The sequence below is a fragment of the Elephas maximus genome, chromosome 13, assembly GCF_024166365.1.
Source record: "Elephas maximus indicus isolate mEleMax1 chromosome 13, mEleMax1 primary haplotype, whole genome shotgun sequence".
Lineage (NCBI taxonomy): Eukaryota > Metazoa > Chordata > Mammalia > Proboscidea > Elephantidae > Elephas > Elephas maximus.
The window spans coordinates 65,914,009-65,931,259 of NC_064831.1; the positions used below are offsets into that span (position 1 = coordinate 65,914,009).

Consider the following 17,251-nt stretch of genomic DNA (forward strand, 5'->3'; position numbering starts at 1 on the left):
ACCCAGGATCACAGAATGGGGCAGGGGTGCACTGGATGGAGCCAGGCCTGGGCTCGTGAGCCCAGGCCCTCTGCTTACCAGAAGCCATCTCCTCTAGGCCCTGCCCCACCCCTGCTCCTTCCTACCAAGCCATCCACTCCTGGAGGGAGAACCTATATATAGAAGCCTTTAAACACTAAGATGCTTTGACAATTAAAATTTATAATTTATCCCACAAATGGCCTGGGGCTGGAGGCTGGCTAGAAGGCTGGCAGCTCCTGAGATCAGCCATGCTCTGATGGGGTGGGTGGTAGGGTGGGCAGGGGCATTCCTCCCTCAAGCAAGGAGTGGAGGGCAGGTACTCGGGCACCAAGAGGTGTCTGGTGACTGCCAGAGCTCCACCTGTCCTAGCAGGCAGGCCGGCAGCAATGTGCCCAGTCAGCTCCCTCCAGCCCCTCTGCTCCCCTCCCCCCAGCCTACCGTGGCTAACAGCCCAGGTAAGCGCCTTTGGGAGAAGATTTGAGTTTCCAAGTATACCTGAGAGATGGGGCTGGCGCTGGGCCAGAGGGCTGAGGAGTGGCAGGAGCAGGGGCGCATGGGTGCATACACCTACACAAGCCACACACACAGTGCCCAAGCTCACCACACACACAAGCACATACACATACACACACACACACCCCAGGGGCCCAGGAACTCTTCGCCAGAACCAAGAGCAGGAGAAAAATAAAGAAACATGCACGACAAAGGATATAACCTCAATTTTCTTCCAGGTAGATTTTTCTCTCCCCGTGGCAGGTGGCTGAAGAGAAAGAGGAGGAGAGGGAGGGCAGGCAGTCCAGCCCAGGAGGAGACAGACAGACGCTGCCCCACTGCCCACCTAAGGGATTTCTCCTGCCAGGAGCTCAGCTTGGGTGCTGTACCCCTCCCATCAGAGTCGCTGCCCACCCACATCCCTCCCCATGTGCAAGGAGGCAACCCTTCCTACCCCTGGGCTCTGAGTCTCCCCATTAGCAGCTCACACCTTAAGCCATTATCAGCCATTCACACCTCAGCAGGGCTTAGCCCTGGAAAGTCCGAATGGAGTGTCTTTAAAAGGAGTCTAGGGACCTGGGTCAGGATATGGGGCAGAAGAGAAGCAATTAGGAGCCTCGACTCCATGGTAACAGGTTTGGGTTTTTTTTTGTTTGAGCGCTCTCAGGTTGACCAGGGCACGTTACCTCCAACCTCCACACGTTTGCTGATACTCTGCTCTCGCTTGGCCTGTGGAAAACCGATTTGTATTTCCTCCTCCGTCACTGTAAAGCCTTTATTAAGAGTCAGAGACCAGAGTGGAGTCCGCCTCCAGTGTTCTTGTGAGCTGGGATGGGCTGTGAGAGGCTGTCTCTGCCCCTTTGGAGACAGGTCAGGCCGCAGTGACTGGAGACACACCTGAGGGGCACAGTTTTGTGTGCCCCAGGTCAGGGGTTGTTGGGGTGTGTCCCTCTCAGCCTGGCCCTACCCTAGGGATTGTTTGCCCAAGACCTGGGCTGGACCTGGGGGTGCTGAGCTCAATCAGACTGAGCTCTGTGCTGGGAGCTCTCAATCTAGGGTGCAGGAAAGGATGAGGGAAAGAGGGAGACAGACACCCAGACAGTGTTAGGCTGAGGGTCACCTGAGATCCTGACGGGACCCACAGGAGGAGAATCTCTCCTTCCTGGGAGCTCGAGAAAAGCACGTGGGAGAAGAGCCCCTTGAACAGGGTGCTGAAGGCCAGGTGAGGAGCAGGTGTCCAGGCATGGAGCGGAGGATGGTCATCCACTGCTGTGGGAGAAAGAAAGGGCCCAGCTGGGGTGCCCATGGGCATGCTCTCAAACTGACCAGGGCACGTTACCTCCAACCTCCACACCTCTGCTGATACTCTTCCCTCCATCCACAACACCTATCCCTGCCCCTCACCCCACCCCAACCACACGGCCCACTGCCCAAGCTGGTGTGCTTCCAGCTACCACACTTTATTGTCCCACGAAATGGCTCTAGCAACTGCACGCCCTGGAGCTGACAGCGAAAGAGGGGCCTCAGTCGAGCAGCAGCAGCACAGAGCAGATCATGGGGAATCCATGCCTCATCCTGCCTCCCTTCTTCTGTGATGGAGCACAAGCCCCAACACCTTTTTGAGTCTCAGCCTTCTCATGTAGAAATGCAGGTAGTAAAACCCACCCTAGGCGGGGCGTGGTGAGGACCGGACTCACTCATAGACTCTAGGCTCTCCCAGGGCAAAAGGAGCTCAGGGGACAGGAGTTGAGTCTGTGGGGCAACTACTCTGTCTTCTGACTCCTCCACCCTTACCCTGGCCCAGCCCCCTGCACCCCCTTTCTCTTGCCTCCCACCTCCTCTCTCCTCTCTGCCTCTCTTCCCTTCCCTTTCTCTCCCATTTTATTGCCCATCCTGTCCTGTGTTTCCCTCTTGTGTCTATGGCTTTCTGTTTCTGTCACCTTTCCCCTCTCCTGCTTTTCCAGTCGTTTTCTGTCTAAAGCACTCCAGCCACCCTTCCCACATCTGCCACCTCCCCCACCTCCTCGCCCGTACCACTTCACCACCCACTCTTCCTGCTGCAGACCCAGTCATAGGGATGTGGGATGTCAGGGTGAGATGAGACCGTGCACACCTGCTTCATTTCCCCATGACGACAGTCCAACGCAGCTGTCCTGGGTCACACAGCCAGGCCACGAACCCAGAGGCCCTGGCATCCACAGGGTCCCGGGTGCAGCCATGAAGGCGGATGCCTCCACGCCAGGGATCGCATGCTGTGTGTGCTGGGGATCCCTGAGATCCCCGAGAAACGCTGAGTGGGAGCACCATGAAATATTGATACTGTAAACCTAAAATAACTAAACCTCCCATCCTGTGCTGCAACAGCCCCAAATTAGGTGTGAATCTAACACAGACAGCTGCAGCAGGCGCAAGAGAAAGGTAGGGTGGAAAAACACTGCAAAAATCTAGTGAGTTTGGCGTACCAGTTTCTGACAGTTGAGGAAAGGCTTTGCTGGATTTGGGGGGCAGGACGCCTGAATGCAGCTGTCTGAGGACTAGTGCCTTCCTTCAGCCCTGAGGGCCTTGCCCTAGCAAGCCCTGGCACGACAACCCATCTCCTGGATCGGCCTGCAGGGGTCGGAGAGAAGCCCCTCTTCATGCCAGGCAGCTCTGGGACAGGCAGGTTGGCCTGCAGGAACAGAGCTCTATTGCCTTCTAGCTTTGGGCCTAGAGCGAGTAAATTCTTTTTTTGGGAACCTCAGTTTTCCTCATCTGTAAAATGAGAAGGAATACCTTTTTTGAGTGCTGGTGTGAGGATTCCTGAGAGTGTATATAAAGCCCAAAGTCCAGCCCGTCGCAGGTGCTCTGCAAGTGTTAGTCCCGCCTTTTTTCTAAAGGGGGTGTCTGGCTGCCTTTGTGGAGGAGACACCCCCATCTGCTCCAGGGGCCTTACTGGACAAGATTGACCCATGACCTCCCACCGGTACCCCTGCTCCTTCTGTCTCCACCAGTCACCCTCCCCTACCCTGAGCCCCTGAGGAGGCAGCCTGGTGTGATACCCCAATCAGGGAAGCCAGCCAGCTTGGGGCCACCTTCAAATATATCCTTCCAGCCCCAGTGGAACGGCAGTTTGGGGCCTGGGCCCCGTACTCCCATCATTCTCTAACCAGGTTTGAGGATGTTGACTTTCCAGCTGAAGAAAGTTGGGTTTCTGTTGACTTCATAGGGGATCCTGGAATCCACCCCCTCACTGCATGGGGGGAAGTAGGCCACAGAGGGCAGGCACTTGCCCAAAGTCATACAGTGGGCTGGCAGCCGAGAACTGCATGCGGCCAGCGTCGGGATCGATGCCTGAGCCAGGCCATGTCTGCCCTGGGACGTGAGTTGGGGGAAGGGGGTGCATGGTGGCAGGCGGCCTGTCCCTCCCCACTGTGGGGGCAGCTCAGAGCCCGGGTCTTGCTCTCTGCAGCGGCAGGTCTGATGGCCCAGCTTCCCCGTGCTGCTGTGGGGTTGGGGAGGACCCAGGCTCCTGTGGGGTCTGTGTGTCATCCTCCAGGCATGGCTTGCCACTGCCTGCCCACCTGCCTGCCTGTGATGTTTATTTCTTTGGTATTTATTGGTTCAATTTCTAAAGTCTTGCCCTTGCGGGAAGCCTTCAGGGGCAAGAATCCAAAATAAAACACTGATTAAAATGCATAAAACACCTGTCCTTGGCAATTGCAGGAGTAACCAGCAGGATTGATAGTGCCGGGATAGCAAGTGGCACGTTACCCATTCAGACACACCCCCGCCAGCATTCCTAGATGACAGAGCCCTGGTGGGGGTATTAGATCAGGACACTAGCTGCCGTATTCTTGCTGTGCCAGCTTAGGCAGGCACCTTAAACTCTCAGTTTCCCCACCCTTCAGGGAAACCACATGTGATGGGTGAGGAATGAGGCAATTCAGAGGGCGCACTGTCCTGGAGCTATTCTGATCCTATGGAGCACAGCCCATTGCCCTGTGGGGCTACTGCCAGGACTGGGGGTTGCAGTTGTACAGGGCAAGGCTGACCAGCTTTTCCATCAACGTGCTTGAGTTCCCTGGGTATCCCATTGCTCAGTGGGCCTGCCCCAGGGTCAACCCCATTAGAGGGGCTGCAACCCCTGTACAATCTCATCCACGCACACACGCTTCCTTTCAAAGAACATTCATTCTGTGTCACGCTTTGGGCCGAGGCTGCAGACATGCCTTCTGCCCTCAGAGAACTCACTGCAGGTGAGGCAGATGCACACATGACTGACCCAGGATTAAACAGACATTACAGGAGAGGTGCCAAGTGCTGAGACTTTGGATCATGTTTCCCTCTTTGCTGGGGTCACTAGGAAGCTCTCACCTTTAGTCATTATGCAAGACTTTGCAGTATTCTTTCCCGCCTGGCTTCCTCTCTTGAACTTTATTTCTTTATCGTCTGTGGCATAATTTTAACATAATTTATACATCAATTACATGAAATTACTATTAATATGAATAAAGTGCCTCTGTTATAGGCAAGAGATGATTTCTGATTCAAGAGGTCAGGGATGGCTTCGTGGAGGAGACAGCCTTTGGAGTGGAAGGCCACAAGGGCTGCTGGGACAGGAGGCTGGGACAGTTCTGCAAAAGAGAGAACTGCATGAGCAATAGCTTAGTGGCTGGAATGTGCAGGGCAATGTGGGGACACCTGGGTGGCTTTGCTGGGGGGAGTGGTGGGACAGGAGGTAGATGCGTAGGTTGAAGCAAGGTGGTGGCGGCTTCAAATGCCAAATTAGTGTTTGAGGGGTTTACCAACATCTTAGAGTGCCCTGTGCCCTCGGTCCCCCCACCTCATCCCACCAGCACCCCAGCCTAGTATTTGGCCTCCTAGCCAGCAGCCCTATCCCACCCTTCAGTCCCCGAGCTGGGTGCTAAAAGTCCTATTTACCTCTTGAGGTCCCCAGCTTCACACTCGTGCTGGCCCCAGCCGCCAGCCCAGTTACTTATTGATCGCCTGTCAGGATGTTTGCTTTTCTGGTGGGTCACTGGAGCGAATGTGACTGTGGAAATGGCCTGGTGGGGGTGGGGTGGGGGAGGCCAAGCCACAGAGGAGGCTGGAGAGAGGAGAGGGATGGGGTGCAGGCGGTGGGGGGTGCAGAGCAGCCCTAGAGGATAGGAAAACCTTGTAGATTCCATAACATGTCTGTGATATCCAGAGACCTCTCTAGCTAATCGGTCACTTAGCCGATCAACAAACAGGAGTGCCTGTCAGTCCTGGAAGACAGGCAGAGCATTGGAAAGTATGTGGCTTTGGGGCCTGACAGACAGGGCTCCTTTCCCAGTCGGCCCCATCTATTGCCTGGGTGACCTTTGATGGCCACACCCTCTCTGCACCTTAGTTGCCTCAAGGGTTGAAGTGTGGATTCAACTTGTGATGGTGTGGGAAGGGGGTGGCAGGGGCGGGAGAAGGGCCTGAGCTGTGGGGGAGAAGTGGGGCCCTCTCACCCCTTCCAGAAATGAGACCCCCACAGGACCATGAGTATAAGGGGATGGACACCGCAGCAGGGCACCTAGGTGTGAGAAGCGAGAGTGGAGGAGCAGGGCTGCAGCTTGGCCCCCAGAGACCATCTTGTCTATCCCCCAGCCTCTACCTACTCTGCATGCTGGGGGCCAATTTTTCTGCAGAACACAGAGCAGAAGGGACACAGGGATAGAGGAGGGAGGAAAAGTGGGAGGCCGTTTGGGGCACAAGTGGGAGCAAGTGGCCTCTGAATAAGAGATGGGAAAGCGTAACAGAGAGCCAGCTTCCATATACCACTTGCTTACTCCACCTTCCAGCCTGTCCTCAAGCAGGATGCCCCTCCCTAAGCTCATCTCCCTTGTCACCACCACCAAGTCCTGTATATTCTGCAGGGTTTTCGCCAGCCTTGCTCCTGGCTCTGCAGTGTGGACTTGCACCCCTGGCAGCCTCCCAGAGCCCTGATACTAGGAGGAAGATGATTGGAACCCTGAGAGACAGATGAAAGCTGGGGGGCTTTTAGGAGGCACACTTCCTGTTTGGGGTCAGAAAAAGTTTCTCACAGCAGTGGACATTCAGTTTGGCCTTTAAGGTGGGATTTCACTGGGCAGAGAAAGGCCATTCTGGAAGGCAGAGACTGCAGGAGCAAAGGCCTAGAGGCTGGAAAATGCCTTCTCAAGGCCCTGAGCTGCTGAGCTGGGACGCAGAGGAAGGGAAGCATCAGAGAGAGATTCTACACGGAGGCCTGCTAGGGTTTACAGGTGCTGGGGGAGGGACTGGGCCCCACTTTATAGATGGGAGTGCCCTCCACTGATCTAGGAACCCATCAAGGAGCAGATTCATGAACAATGCCAGGTACCACTGGGGGTCTGTTGGGTTTGCCGGCTGCCCAGGACTCTTGGGTCTGGGGGCTCAGCAGCAGTGCTGGTGGGGAGGGGGCCATGACATCTGTGACTGGGGAATCTTGGGGCTAAAGGTAGGGGCCCAGCAGCCCCAGAGCCCCTGCCTGGCCTGTCAGGGGCCAGATACACTGGTTTCCAGGGTGGTTCCCAGAGACCTCAGTCTTTGATCCCCTCCGTGAGCCCCAAGGGCGGCTCGGCAGGTCTGGCTTTATCCCTGCTGAGCACTGTGAAGAAAGAAGAAAGGAGGAAGCAGCATGGGGTGTGGAGGGCCTTTGGCCTGGGCATCTGAACCTCGCCATGGGGTCCCAAGCAGGAAACATATGTGAACCCTGGCCTCCCTATCGGTGTCAGGGATATTCTGACGGGGCAGCAGGGTGCAGGGCACAGGGCACCGAGGGCTCCAGTGGGGTCCAGCCAAACACTGCCCTCTAACCAAACGTCTGTCCTGTGCTTGCCCCCCGGCTGCAGGTGAGCGAGAGGATGCTGGCGGGGGGCGCGAGGAGCATCCCCAGCCCCCTACTGGCCTGCTGGCAGCCCATCCTCCTGCTGGTGCTGGGCTCGGTGTTGTCAGGCTCGGCCACAGGCTGCCCTCCCCGCTGTGAGTGCTCCGCCCAGGACCGCGCTGTGCTCTGCCACCGCAAGCGCTTCGTGGCGGTGCCCGAAGGCATCCCCACCGAGACTCGCCTGCTGGACTTGGGCAAGAACCGCATCAAGACGCTCAACCAGGACGAATTTGTCAGCTTCCCGCACCTGGAGGAGCTGGAGCTCAACGAGAACATCGTGAGTGCCGTGGAGCCCGGCGCCTTCAACAACCTCTTCAACCTGCGGACGCTGGGGCTCCGCAGCAATCGCCTGAAGCTCATCCCACTGGGCGTCTTCACCGGCCTCAGTAACCTGACCAAGCTGGACATCAGTGAGAACAAGATCGTCATCCTGCTGGACTACATGTTCCAGGATTTGTACAACCTCAAGTCGCTGGAGGTTGGCGACAATGACCTAGTCTACATCTCCCACCGCGCCTTCAGCGGCCTCAACAGCCTGGAGCAGCTGACGCTGGAGAAATGCAACCTGACCTCCATCCCCACCGAGGCGCTGTCCCATCTGCACGGCCTCATTGTCCTGAGGCTCCGGCACCTCAACATCAATGCCATCCGGGACTACTCCTTCAAGAGATTGTACCGGCTTAAGGTTTTAGAGATCTCCCATTGGCCCTACTTGGACACCATGACCCCCAACTGCCTCTATGGCCTCAACCTAACATCCCTGTCCATCACGCATTGCAATCTGACCGCCGTGCCCTACCTGGCCGTGCGCCACCTGGTCTATCTCCGCTTCCTCAACCTCTCCTACAACCCCATCAGTACCATCGAGGGCTCCATGTTGCATGAGCTGCTGCGGCTGCAGGAGATCCAGCTGGTGGGTGGGCAGCTGGCTGTGGTGGAGCCCTATGCCTTCCGCGGCCTCAACTACCTGCGCGTGCTCAATGTCTCTGGCAACCAGTTGACCACACTGGAGGAGTCGGCCTTCCACTCAGTGGGCAACCTGGAGACGCTCATCCTGGACTCCAACCCGCTGGCCTGCGACTGCCGTCTCCTGTGGGTGTTCCGGCGCCGCTGGCGGCTCAACTTCAACCGGCAGCAGCCCACATGTGCCACGCCCGAGTTTGTCCAGGGCAAGGAGTTCAAGGACTTCCCCGATGTGCTGCTGCCCAACTACTTCACCTGCCGCCGCGCCCGCATCCGGGACCGCAAGGCCCAGCAGGTGTTTGTGGATGAGGGCCACACGGTACAGTTTGTGTGCCGGGCAGACGGCGACCCGCCACCTGCCATCCTCTGGCTCTCACCACGCAAGCACCTGGTCTCAGCCAAGAGCAATGGGCGGCTCACAGTCTTCCCCGATGGCACTCTGGAGGTGCGCTACGCCCAGGTACAGGACAACGGCACATACCTGTGCATCGCAGCCAACGCGGGCGGCAACGACTCCATGCCTGCCCACCTGCACGTGCGCAGCTACTCGCCGGACTGGCCCCATCAGCCCAACAAGACCTTCGCCTTCATCTCCAACCAGCCGGGCGAGGGAGAGGCCAACAGCACCCGCGCCACTGTGCCTTTCCCCTTTGACATCAAGACCCTCATCATCGCCACCACCATGGGCTTCATTTCTTTCCTGGGGGTCGTGCTCTTCTGCCTGGTGCTGCTGTTTCTCTGGAGCCGGGGCAAGGGCAACACGAAGCACAACATCGAGATCGAGTACGTGCCCCGCAAGTCAGACGCGGGCATTAGCTCCGCCGATGCACCCCGCAAGTTCAACATGAAGATGATATGAGGACGGGGCGGGGGGCAGGGACCCCCGGGCACACCAGGCAGGGGAAGGGGCCTGGCTGCTGCCCACTCACTACCCAGCCCTTCCCATCCCCTTCCTGCCCCTTCACACACACTTTTTCTCCCTCCTACCCCTGCCCCTGCGGCCCCCGCCAGCCCTCACCGCCTGCCCTCTTTCTACTAGGACCTCAGAAGTTTAGGCCTGGGGACCCCACCTCACGGGCACGCGCTGACAGACTGGAGTCGGAGGCCAACGAACCGACATGAGGCACAGTCAATAATTCAATAAAAAAAAAAAAAGTTACGAACTTCCTCTGTAACTTGGGTTTCAATAATTATGGATTTTTATGAAAACTTGAAATAATAAAAAGAGAAAAAAAAAACACTATTTCCTATAGCTAGTCGGAATGCAAACTTTTGACGTCCTGATTGCTCCAGGGCCTTCTTCCAACTCAGTTCCTTGTTTTTCTCTTCCTCCCCCACTCCCCCTTCCTCCTTTCTCTTCTCTTCCCCTGTGGGAAGGGACCACTCAGGAAAACAGGAAAGGAGGTTCCAGCCCCACCTGCCCACCCACCCTGCCAGGGCAGGCACAGAAGCAGGCTGAGTGGCGGGTCAGGGCCCAGCTCCCAGTTGGCTGTTTGCAGGGAGCAGGTGGAGGGATGGGCTGCCCAATGGGGTCGGGGGGCCTGTCTGAGGGCTGCCAGGCAGCACTGTTGCCATGGCAGGGGCCTGGGTCAGGCATGGCTGAGACTGGACAGGTGCTGGGGTCCTCCTGGAGGACAGCATGTCTGTGGAGAGGGCCAGGGGCTGGAGGCGGACTAAGGCCTACCTTCTGGTCCCAGCTCTGCTGCGGACATGCTGAGTGGCCTCAAGCAGGTCACTGGCCCTCTCTGGGCCTCAGTTTTCACATCTGTACAAAAGGGAACATGACTCCCTGCCCTGCCTACCTCACAGGGCTGTTGTGAGGAATTGATGAGATGATGTATGTGAAACACTTTGTAACCTGTAAAGCGCTGTGCACATGTGTGGGTGACTGTTCTCATTATGGTCATTATTATCTCACTGCGGGGGTGGGGCTGCGGAAGGGCCCTCCATGGGGGCAGGGCTGAGGGGTGCCAGAGGAGGGGAGGCCTAGGGAGCTTCCAGAGGACCCTCCTAGGACAGCAGCCTGGTCTGTGGCCAGCAGCCTTGGTCTGAGAGATAGGGCTGTAGACCCACTGTGGATCTAAGGCATCAGAGATTCTGCCATCCCTGGTCTGGGGGAAGAAGCCCCCGTCAGCTTGGGCCTGCCTGGACCTATCCAGGGATTGAGAGTACCAGCTCTCTCCAACTGTTCTTTCCACAAGCATTTATTGAGCACCTACTGTATACTACATCCCATACGAGTGCCCAGTCTAGGGGGGGAGGGGGTTGGGGAAGCAGTTTGGGCCCTTCTCTTGGGACTGGCAGATCCAGCTCACCACCCCAGCTTTGCCCTATCTTCCTTCCACCAGGCCATACTCTGAGCCTCTCCTGGGCTCTTAAATGCTCTGGGTTTGGGGCTGGTGCCCACATGGATATGAGGTGACCAGGAGGGTCAGATAACACACCACCTCTCACCATTCCCCACAAGTCAAACCAAACCTGGATGCTCGAGAACAACCCTGGGAAGGGGTGGCCCAGATGGCAGTGGTCACTTCCTAGCTTTTCCCAGAATCCATAGGCCTTAACTCAAGCTGGGCCAGCAGCTCAGCCAGTGATCATGTGCCCACTCCACCTCCACATCTCTGTTGGACAGGGAGGGGCACTAGGGTCAGGGGCACCTGGCCTCTCCCTGCCAAGATTCCTGTTTCTCCTGGGAGACTCCTTGGATTCAGCCCCCTGGTGGGCCCCAGGGTGGCATTGCTGCCCACTAACCCTCAGGCTAGGGGACAGCTCCAGAAATGCAGGAACCAATGGGCAAAGACTCAGTTGACTGTGGAAGGGGAGCAATAGGGAAGTTGGCCCTCAGCAACAAGAAGCTTCCAGAATCCCAATCAGGGCTCTTCCTGGGCTTTCATGCCCCACCCAAGCAGCATAAACTAGGTAGCTGCTTACCTAACCAGTTGAACTAGTTGCTTTCCAGTTGACTCTGACTCGTGGCGACTCCATGTGTGTCAGAGTAGAACAGAGCTCTATAGGGTTTTCAGTAGCTGATTTTTGGAAGTAGATTGCCAGGCTTTTCTTCCAGGGTGCCTTTGGGTGAACTTGAACTGCCAACCTTTCAGTTAGCAGTGGAGCATCTTAACCATTTGCACCACCCAGGGACTGCAGCACCTGGCATCTTCTAAACTCAGCCTCTGGCGGGACTGCATGAAGAGCAGAGTCTGGCATGGAGTTAGCATCCAGTTACTTACTCATTCGTTCATCAACCCATTCATTCATTCAGCCTACAGATTTACCTGAGAGCCTGCTCTGCTCCTGGCCCCTGGTTGACACCAGGCTGCCCTCACCCCTGTCTCCCAGCCACCACCTTAGAACTCTCACTAGCTCTGGGGAAGGTTCAAACCCTCTGAACTGTGGTTTTATCCCCAAGGAAGAAACAGGATCCTCTCCCCATTAAGATCCTGAGATATTGGTGTGGGAAAGGTCAAGTGTCCCTGGGGGAAGCTTGCGTGGGTGATGATAAGGACCTGAGGTTTGAGGTCAGGTCCAAGTTTGAGTTCCTGCTCTAGGAGTGATTAGCTGTGTGATATTATTATTAACCCTTCTGAGCCTCGGTCTTCTCATCTGTAAAATAAAGATGATCCTACTAGTTTTGGTTGTTAGGATTAAATGAGGGAGCATAGCATTTATTTCTTGGTCTCTACAAATGTGGTAATGATTATTGTCAAGTCCAATTCTCATACAGATGCCAAGACTGAAGACGAGAGAAGGTGATGGCTTATCCAAAGTTACACAGCTTCTAAGCGACAGAACCAGGGCCTGATTCTGGACACCCGTGGCCGTAGCCTAAGCCTGGCTCAGGGCTTCTCAGAGCCAGGCCTGGGGACCCCACCAAACAGGAGACCACTTTGGGGAGCACAGGAGCAAGGAGAAGAATCCTCAGGTGTGGGTGACCTGTATGCAACAAGAGGCCAGTGGCATCATGTGCAGCTTCAAGAAGCCACTAGGCCTGCCCACCTGTGGAGGGAAAACAGAACACACACATTCCATCTTCCCAGCCCTGGAAGGCCTGGTCTGCCCTGTTGGTCACTCACAAGAGGCAGCCCACGGGGTTGTTACTTAACTCCTTTGGGTCACCTGGATCCTTGGGGCTTCATGAAGTTCTGGCAAGAGCAGGGGACTCAGGGCCAATTCATTCCTGGCTACTGGTAAGGAACTGGGCCTCTGAGAAACCCAAGAACACAAGAAAATCGTTAAATTGTTTTCAGACTGGGGAGAGAAGCAGTTGTGGGGCGGGGGCAATGTGAGCGGCCAGGGTCAGGGAATGGGTTGGTCCAAGCAGAGGAGCCCGAGGGCTGGGCAGGGCCCAGGCTGAGAGCCAGAAGCCCTGGGTTCTAGTTCTGGTGCTGCCCTTCCTAGTTGTGGGGCCTTGACAAGGCATTCTGGCCTCAGTCTCCCCATCTGTAGAAGGGGACAATGAACTCAACTGCTGCTAAGAGCCCTGGCAGATTTAAGAGGAGATACCCTGGAAGGTCAGGCTGAAGAGGCTACAGCCTCTGAAAGGGAGAGAGAAGGACCAGATGCCCCCATCCCATCACCTGTGCAACCAAGAGCCAGAACCTACAGGTGGTCTGGGGACAGAGTCTTCCTAGGCCACCACACTCCTGGTCTTAGTAGCCCCAGTCTACCTCAGAACCAATGAGTTTGTGAAGTCAAGATGTCCCACCACCTCAAATCCCTTAGGGAGTTGCTGCTGTGACCACCTTCAGCCTGGGTCCAAGGAGGTGAGGTTGGAGCCAAGCTATTGGGGAAAAAGCAAGATGTTGTATTCTGAGAGCCCAGCCTGCTTTCCAGGAGACCAAGACCAGAGGCAGCCTCTAGGCCTGCTCCTCAAGGAGACAAGCATGCCTTAAAGAGAAAGGGTGATAAGACTGGGAGCCCACCCTGGATGAACAAGTGGACCCAGCCATGGATGGCACCCAAGAGGGTGAGTATCAAAGAGGAGCACCGAGCACCAGAATCCTGCTTTGGCTTACCCCTCACAAGTGAGAATATGAGGCTCGGAGAGGTGAAGTGATCTGCCTAGGGTCACACAGCAAAGTGGCAGATGGGGCATGGGCTCCTGAGTCAGGCATACCTCAGTTAAAATCTCATGTCCACCATGAGTCCCATCTGGAAAATGGGGTTAAGAAATCCTATGTTACAGGGTTGGGAGGATTAAAGACAGTGTTAAGTGCTTACCTACAGTGTCTGGCACTGGATGGGGTATACTAATGACCACTGTTATTATCATGACATCATATGGACAAGCAGGGTGGTAGTTAGAGTCAAGGGACTGTATGAGGGACACAATGGGGACCCCAAAGAGCTGGAACTCCAAATGGGGGTGGGGTGAAAACAAAGCCTGGGTTATGCCCTCTGGTTGGCTGCTGAAGGCCTCTCCGGGTTGTGTGGAGTAGATGAATGTAAGCCATAGGGCTGACAACCCTGTATGCCCAGAACAGAGAGGAGCCATGCCCAGGGCCCTGGAGGACAGGGCTAGAACGTGTGTGTGAGTGTGTGCGTGAGTGCATGCGTGCGTGTGTGTGTGTGTTTGGAGGGCACAGGGCACAGGGAGAAGGGGTCAGAGAAGCAGTGTAGACCACTGGCTGGTATCAGCAGTCCCAAGATCCAAGGGAAGTTCTGCCACCAGCAGGCCAAGAAGCCTTGGGCCTCTTAGTGCCTGAGATCAGGGTTCATAAGTACAAGGAGCAGGGACCACACAGACCGGTTGGAGTTAATTTATTGGGTCTGAGCAGGGTCTATCACCCTTGCTTCTTTTTGCCCCAGCTCCGTGTCCTCTGATGACATGACAGCCTGACCAAGACTGAAACTCACTCCCAGATCCCTTCATAATTTGGCCTCCTAGGATCTCTGATCTCTTCATTCCGGTTCTCCAGAAAAAGAAGCTGATTGGACACCTACCAGCCAATGGTTTAGCTGCTTCTAAGTCAGGTGCCCATCCTCCTGTCCAGTCAACTGTGGCCATGGAGCTCAATCTTGTGCAAGCCAAATTTGGGTAAAGATGGTGCAGGAAGGACGCGGGGACTGTATCAATTGTATACTACTGCATAACAAGTACCCCGAAATTTGGCAGTTTAAAACAACAGCAATCATTTATTTGTTCTCAGTTCTGCAATTGGATGGGGCTAGGTTAGGACAGCTGATCTCTGTCTGTGTGGTGCCAGCTAGGGTGGCTTGTCAGGACTGAAAGATCCAAAGTAGCATCCGGCCATGTCTGTCGCCTCAGCTAGGGTGGTTGGAATAGCTGGAGGCTGGGTGGCTTCTCTCTTGCCGCTGCTCTCTCCAGCAGGCTAGCTGACTTCTTCATGGTGGCTCAGGGCTCCAAGATGGTGGAAATGGAAGCTGCCATGTCTCTTGAGACCTCGGCCAGGAAGTCACATGGCATCACTTTCGTAGCATTCTATTGGTCGAGGCGAGTCACAGGCCCACCCAGAATCACGAGGCGGGAGGATGGACCCACTTCCTGGCGGGAGGGGCTGCAAAGTCACGTGGCAAAAGGTCCTGCAGGATGGAACAGGTTGTTGCAGCCACCTTTGGAAATAACCCTCCACAGGGACCTTGGTGGTGCCTTTTTCCTGCTCCTTGCTTTTAGGAACCACTCCTTGGTGCCCAGAAGTCTATGGTTTACCCACCCAGCAGTAGGTGGCTTCCGGAGCACCGGTGACTGGCCCACACATCTAGAGCTGGTAAGTAAGGAGCCGGGAGTTGAACCCACATTTGTTGCCCCCTGGTCCAGGGTTCTTCCCACAGTGGGCAGAAGCGGGAGGCAGTGGATACAGGAGAAAATACAGCAATGATAAAAATAACAGCTATTATTTATCAAGGGCTTGTACCAGGCACCAGCACTTCACCTACATTACCTATTTAATCCTGCCATGAGCGGTTCCTAATATACTCACGTTCGATGGAACACTGAGCTCAGGGAGAAGTGACTGCCTGTGGTTTCAGCTGGTAGGTGATAAAGCCAGGAGTCATACTCACGCATCCTCACTGCAGAAAAAACGCCAGACTGGTCCCCTCCTCTTTAATCACTCTGGACTCAGGCTTCTCACCTGTGAAGTGGGCACAGCCACATCACCACCTGTGGCTTCCTTCCTTTGTGGGATGGGATGAGTTGGAAGTGGAGACTGTGCTATGGTACAGGTGAGTGAGTGGGTAGAGAGGCAGGGATCATGAACAAGGCTTCTGCCAGTCAATTCTTGCTTGCCAGCTCCTAGTCCATCTAGCATCACCGAGACCAGAAAACCATACACAAGGCTCTGCTGCCTGTTCTGAGGACCTGGCAGCCTGACCTTGGCACCGCTGGACAACTGGGGACTACTGTGCAGGGGTCTATAGTAGACCAGTGGCCATGCAGTGCAGCCTGGGAGGACAGGGCCCTCCCCTGGGAGTTTGGGCCTCTGACTGTCCTGAAGGAGCCGATTGCTTGGCCTGTAAAGGGCTTTACAGCCGCCTCATAAACCTATCACAGCTCATTCTGTATCCACAGCCCAAGCTTTGTCATCATGCCAAATGATGGTGCTGGTGTCTGGGAAGGCTGGGGGTGTCTTTGGGAGACCTGGCCACAGAGACTGAGGAAAGACCCGCAGTGTATCCAGCCCCAGCCCGTTTACACCCCAGCTCTCAGCCAACCCAGGAGGCATTTTCACTCCCTAGATGTGGCCCCAGCAGGGACCAGGGTCTGGCTCTCCCTGCACCCCCACTGGCCCCACCCTCCCACCCCTTCACGCCTGTTCTGGGGTGTGACACACTGCCATGGAGATGGCCAATCCTGGGGATAGAGCAGCAGGATGTCCTGGAGCACACGAGGAGAAGGAGGAAACTAGAGGCAGAAGAAAGACAAAGCCAGGCAGGAGAAAGGGATCCCAATGCCTGAGGTCCTGAGTGCAGGCCAAGGATAGTGATAAGCGTGACTGTCTCCCAGTGGAGGCTGAGCCATTGCTTGGGGCTAAGTGGTGATACCTCAAAAGCACAAAATGCAACTCCTGTGCTCCCATTTTGCAGATGAGGAAACTGAGGTACAGGGAAGGGAAATGACAGGTCCAAGGTTATCAAATGAGTCAGTCAGTGGTGGCCCCACCTCTGACTCAGCTGGACTCGGGGCCACAGGGAGGCAACCACCTGTGGCATCCAGAAAAACTTTCTGTGGGAAACACAATGTCAGGTTGGCTTGAGGGGGACACCCAGCCCCAGAGGAGGGGTGCAGCTGGAGGCCTAACTTTGCTCTGACTAGCAGACATTTACATGCTATTGTTAGGTGCCATCAAGTTGGTTCCAACTCATAGTGACACATGTACAACAGAATGCAACACTGCCCCGTCCTGCATCATCCTCACAATCGTTGCTATGTTTGAGCCCATTGTTGCAGGCACTGTGTCAATCCATTTCATCAAGGACTGTCCTCTTTTTTGATGACTCTCTACTTACTAAGCATGATGTCCTTTTCCAGGGGCTGGTCTCTCCTGATAACACGTCCAAAGTATGAGAGATGAAGTCTCGCCATTTTTTCCTCTAAGGAGCATTCTGACTGTACTTCCTCCAAGACAGATTTGTTCATTCTTCTGTCAGTCCACGGTATATTTAATATTCTTCACCAACACCATAATTCAAATGCATCAATTCTTCTTCAGTCTTCCTTATTCATCGCCCAGATTTCACATGCGTATGAAGAGATTGAAAATACCATGGCTTGGGCATTAAGCCTGAGAGTCCTCAAAGTGACATCTTTGCTTTTGAACACTTTAAAGAGATCTTTTGCAGCAGATTTGCTGAAGGCAATATGTCATTTGATTTCTTGACTGCTGTTTCCATGGGCGTTGATTTTGGATCCGGGTTAAA

General features: G+C 55.3%; 1 protein-coding gene across 3 annotated transcripts in view; it reads left to right on the forward strand.

Annotated features, from left to right (window-relative positions):
• Positions 1-10,236, forward strand: part of LINGO1 (leucine rich repeat and Ig domain containing 1) — a 226,098-nt gene extending 215,862 nt beyond the window's left edge. For all 3 annotated transcript variants that reach the window (XM_049852559.1, XM_049852558.1, XM_049852556.1), the window contains one exon: positions 7,374-10,236. In XM_049852559.1, the coding sequence (XP_049708516.1) occupies positions 7,386-9,230 (1,845 nt within the window). In that variant the 5' untranslated portion in view covers positions 7,374-7,385 and the 3' untranslated portion in view covers positions 9,231-10,236. The remainder of the gene's footprint in view (positions 1-7,373) is intronic.
• The last annotated feature ends 7,015 nt before the right edge of the window (positions 10,237-17,251 follow it).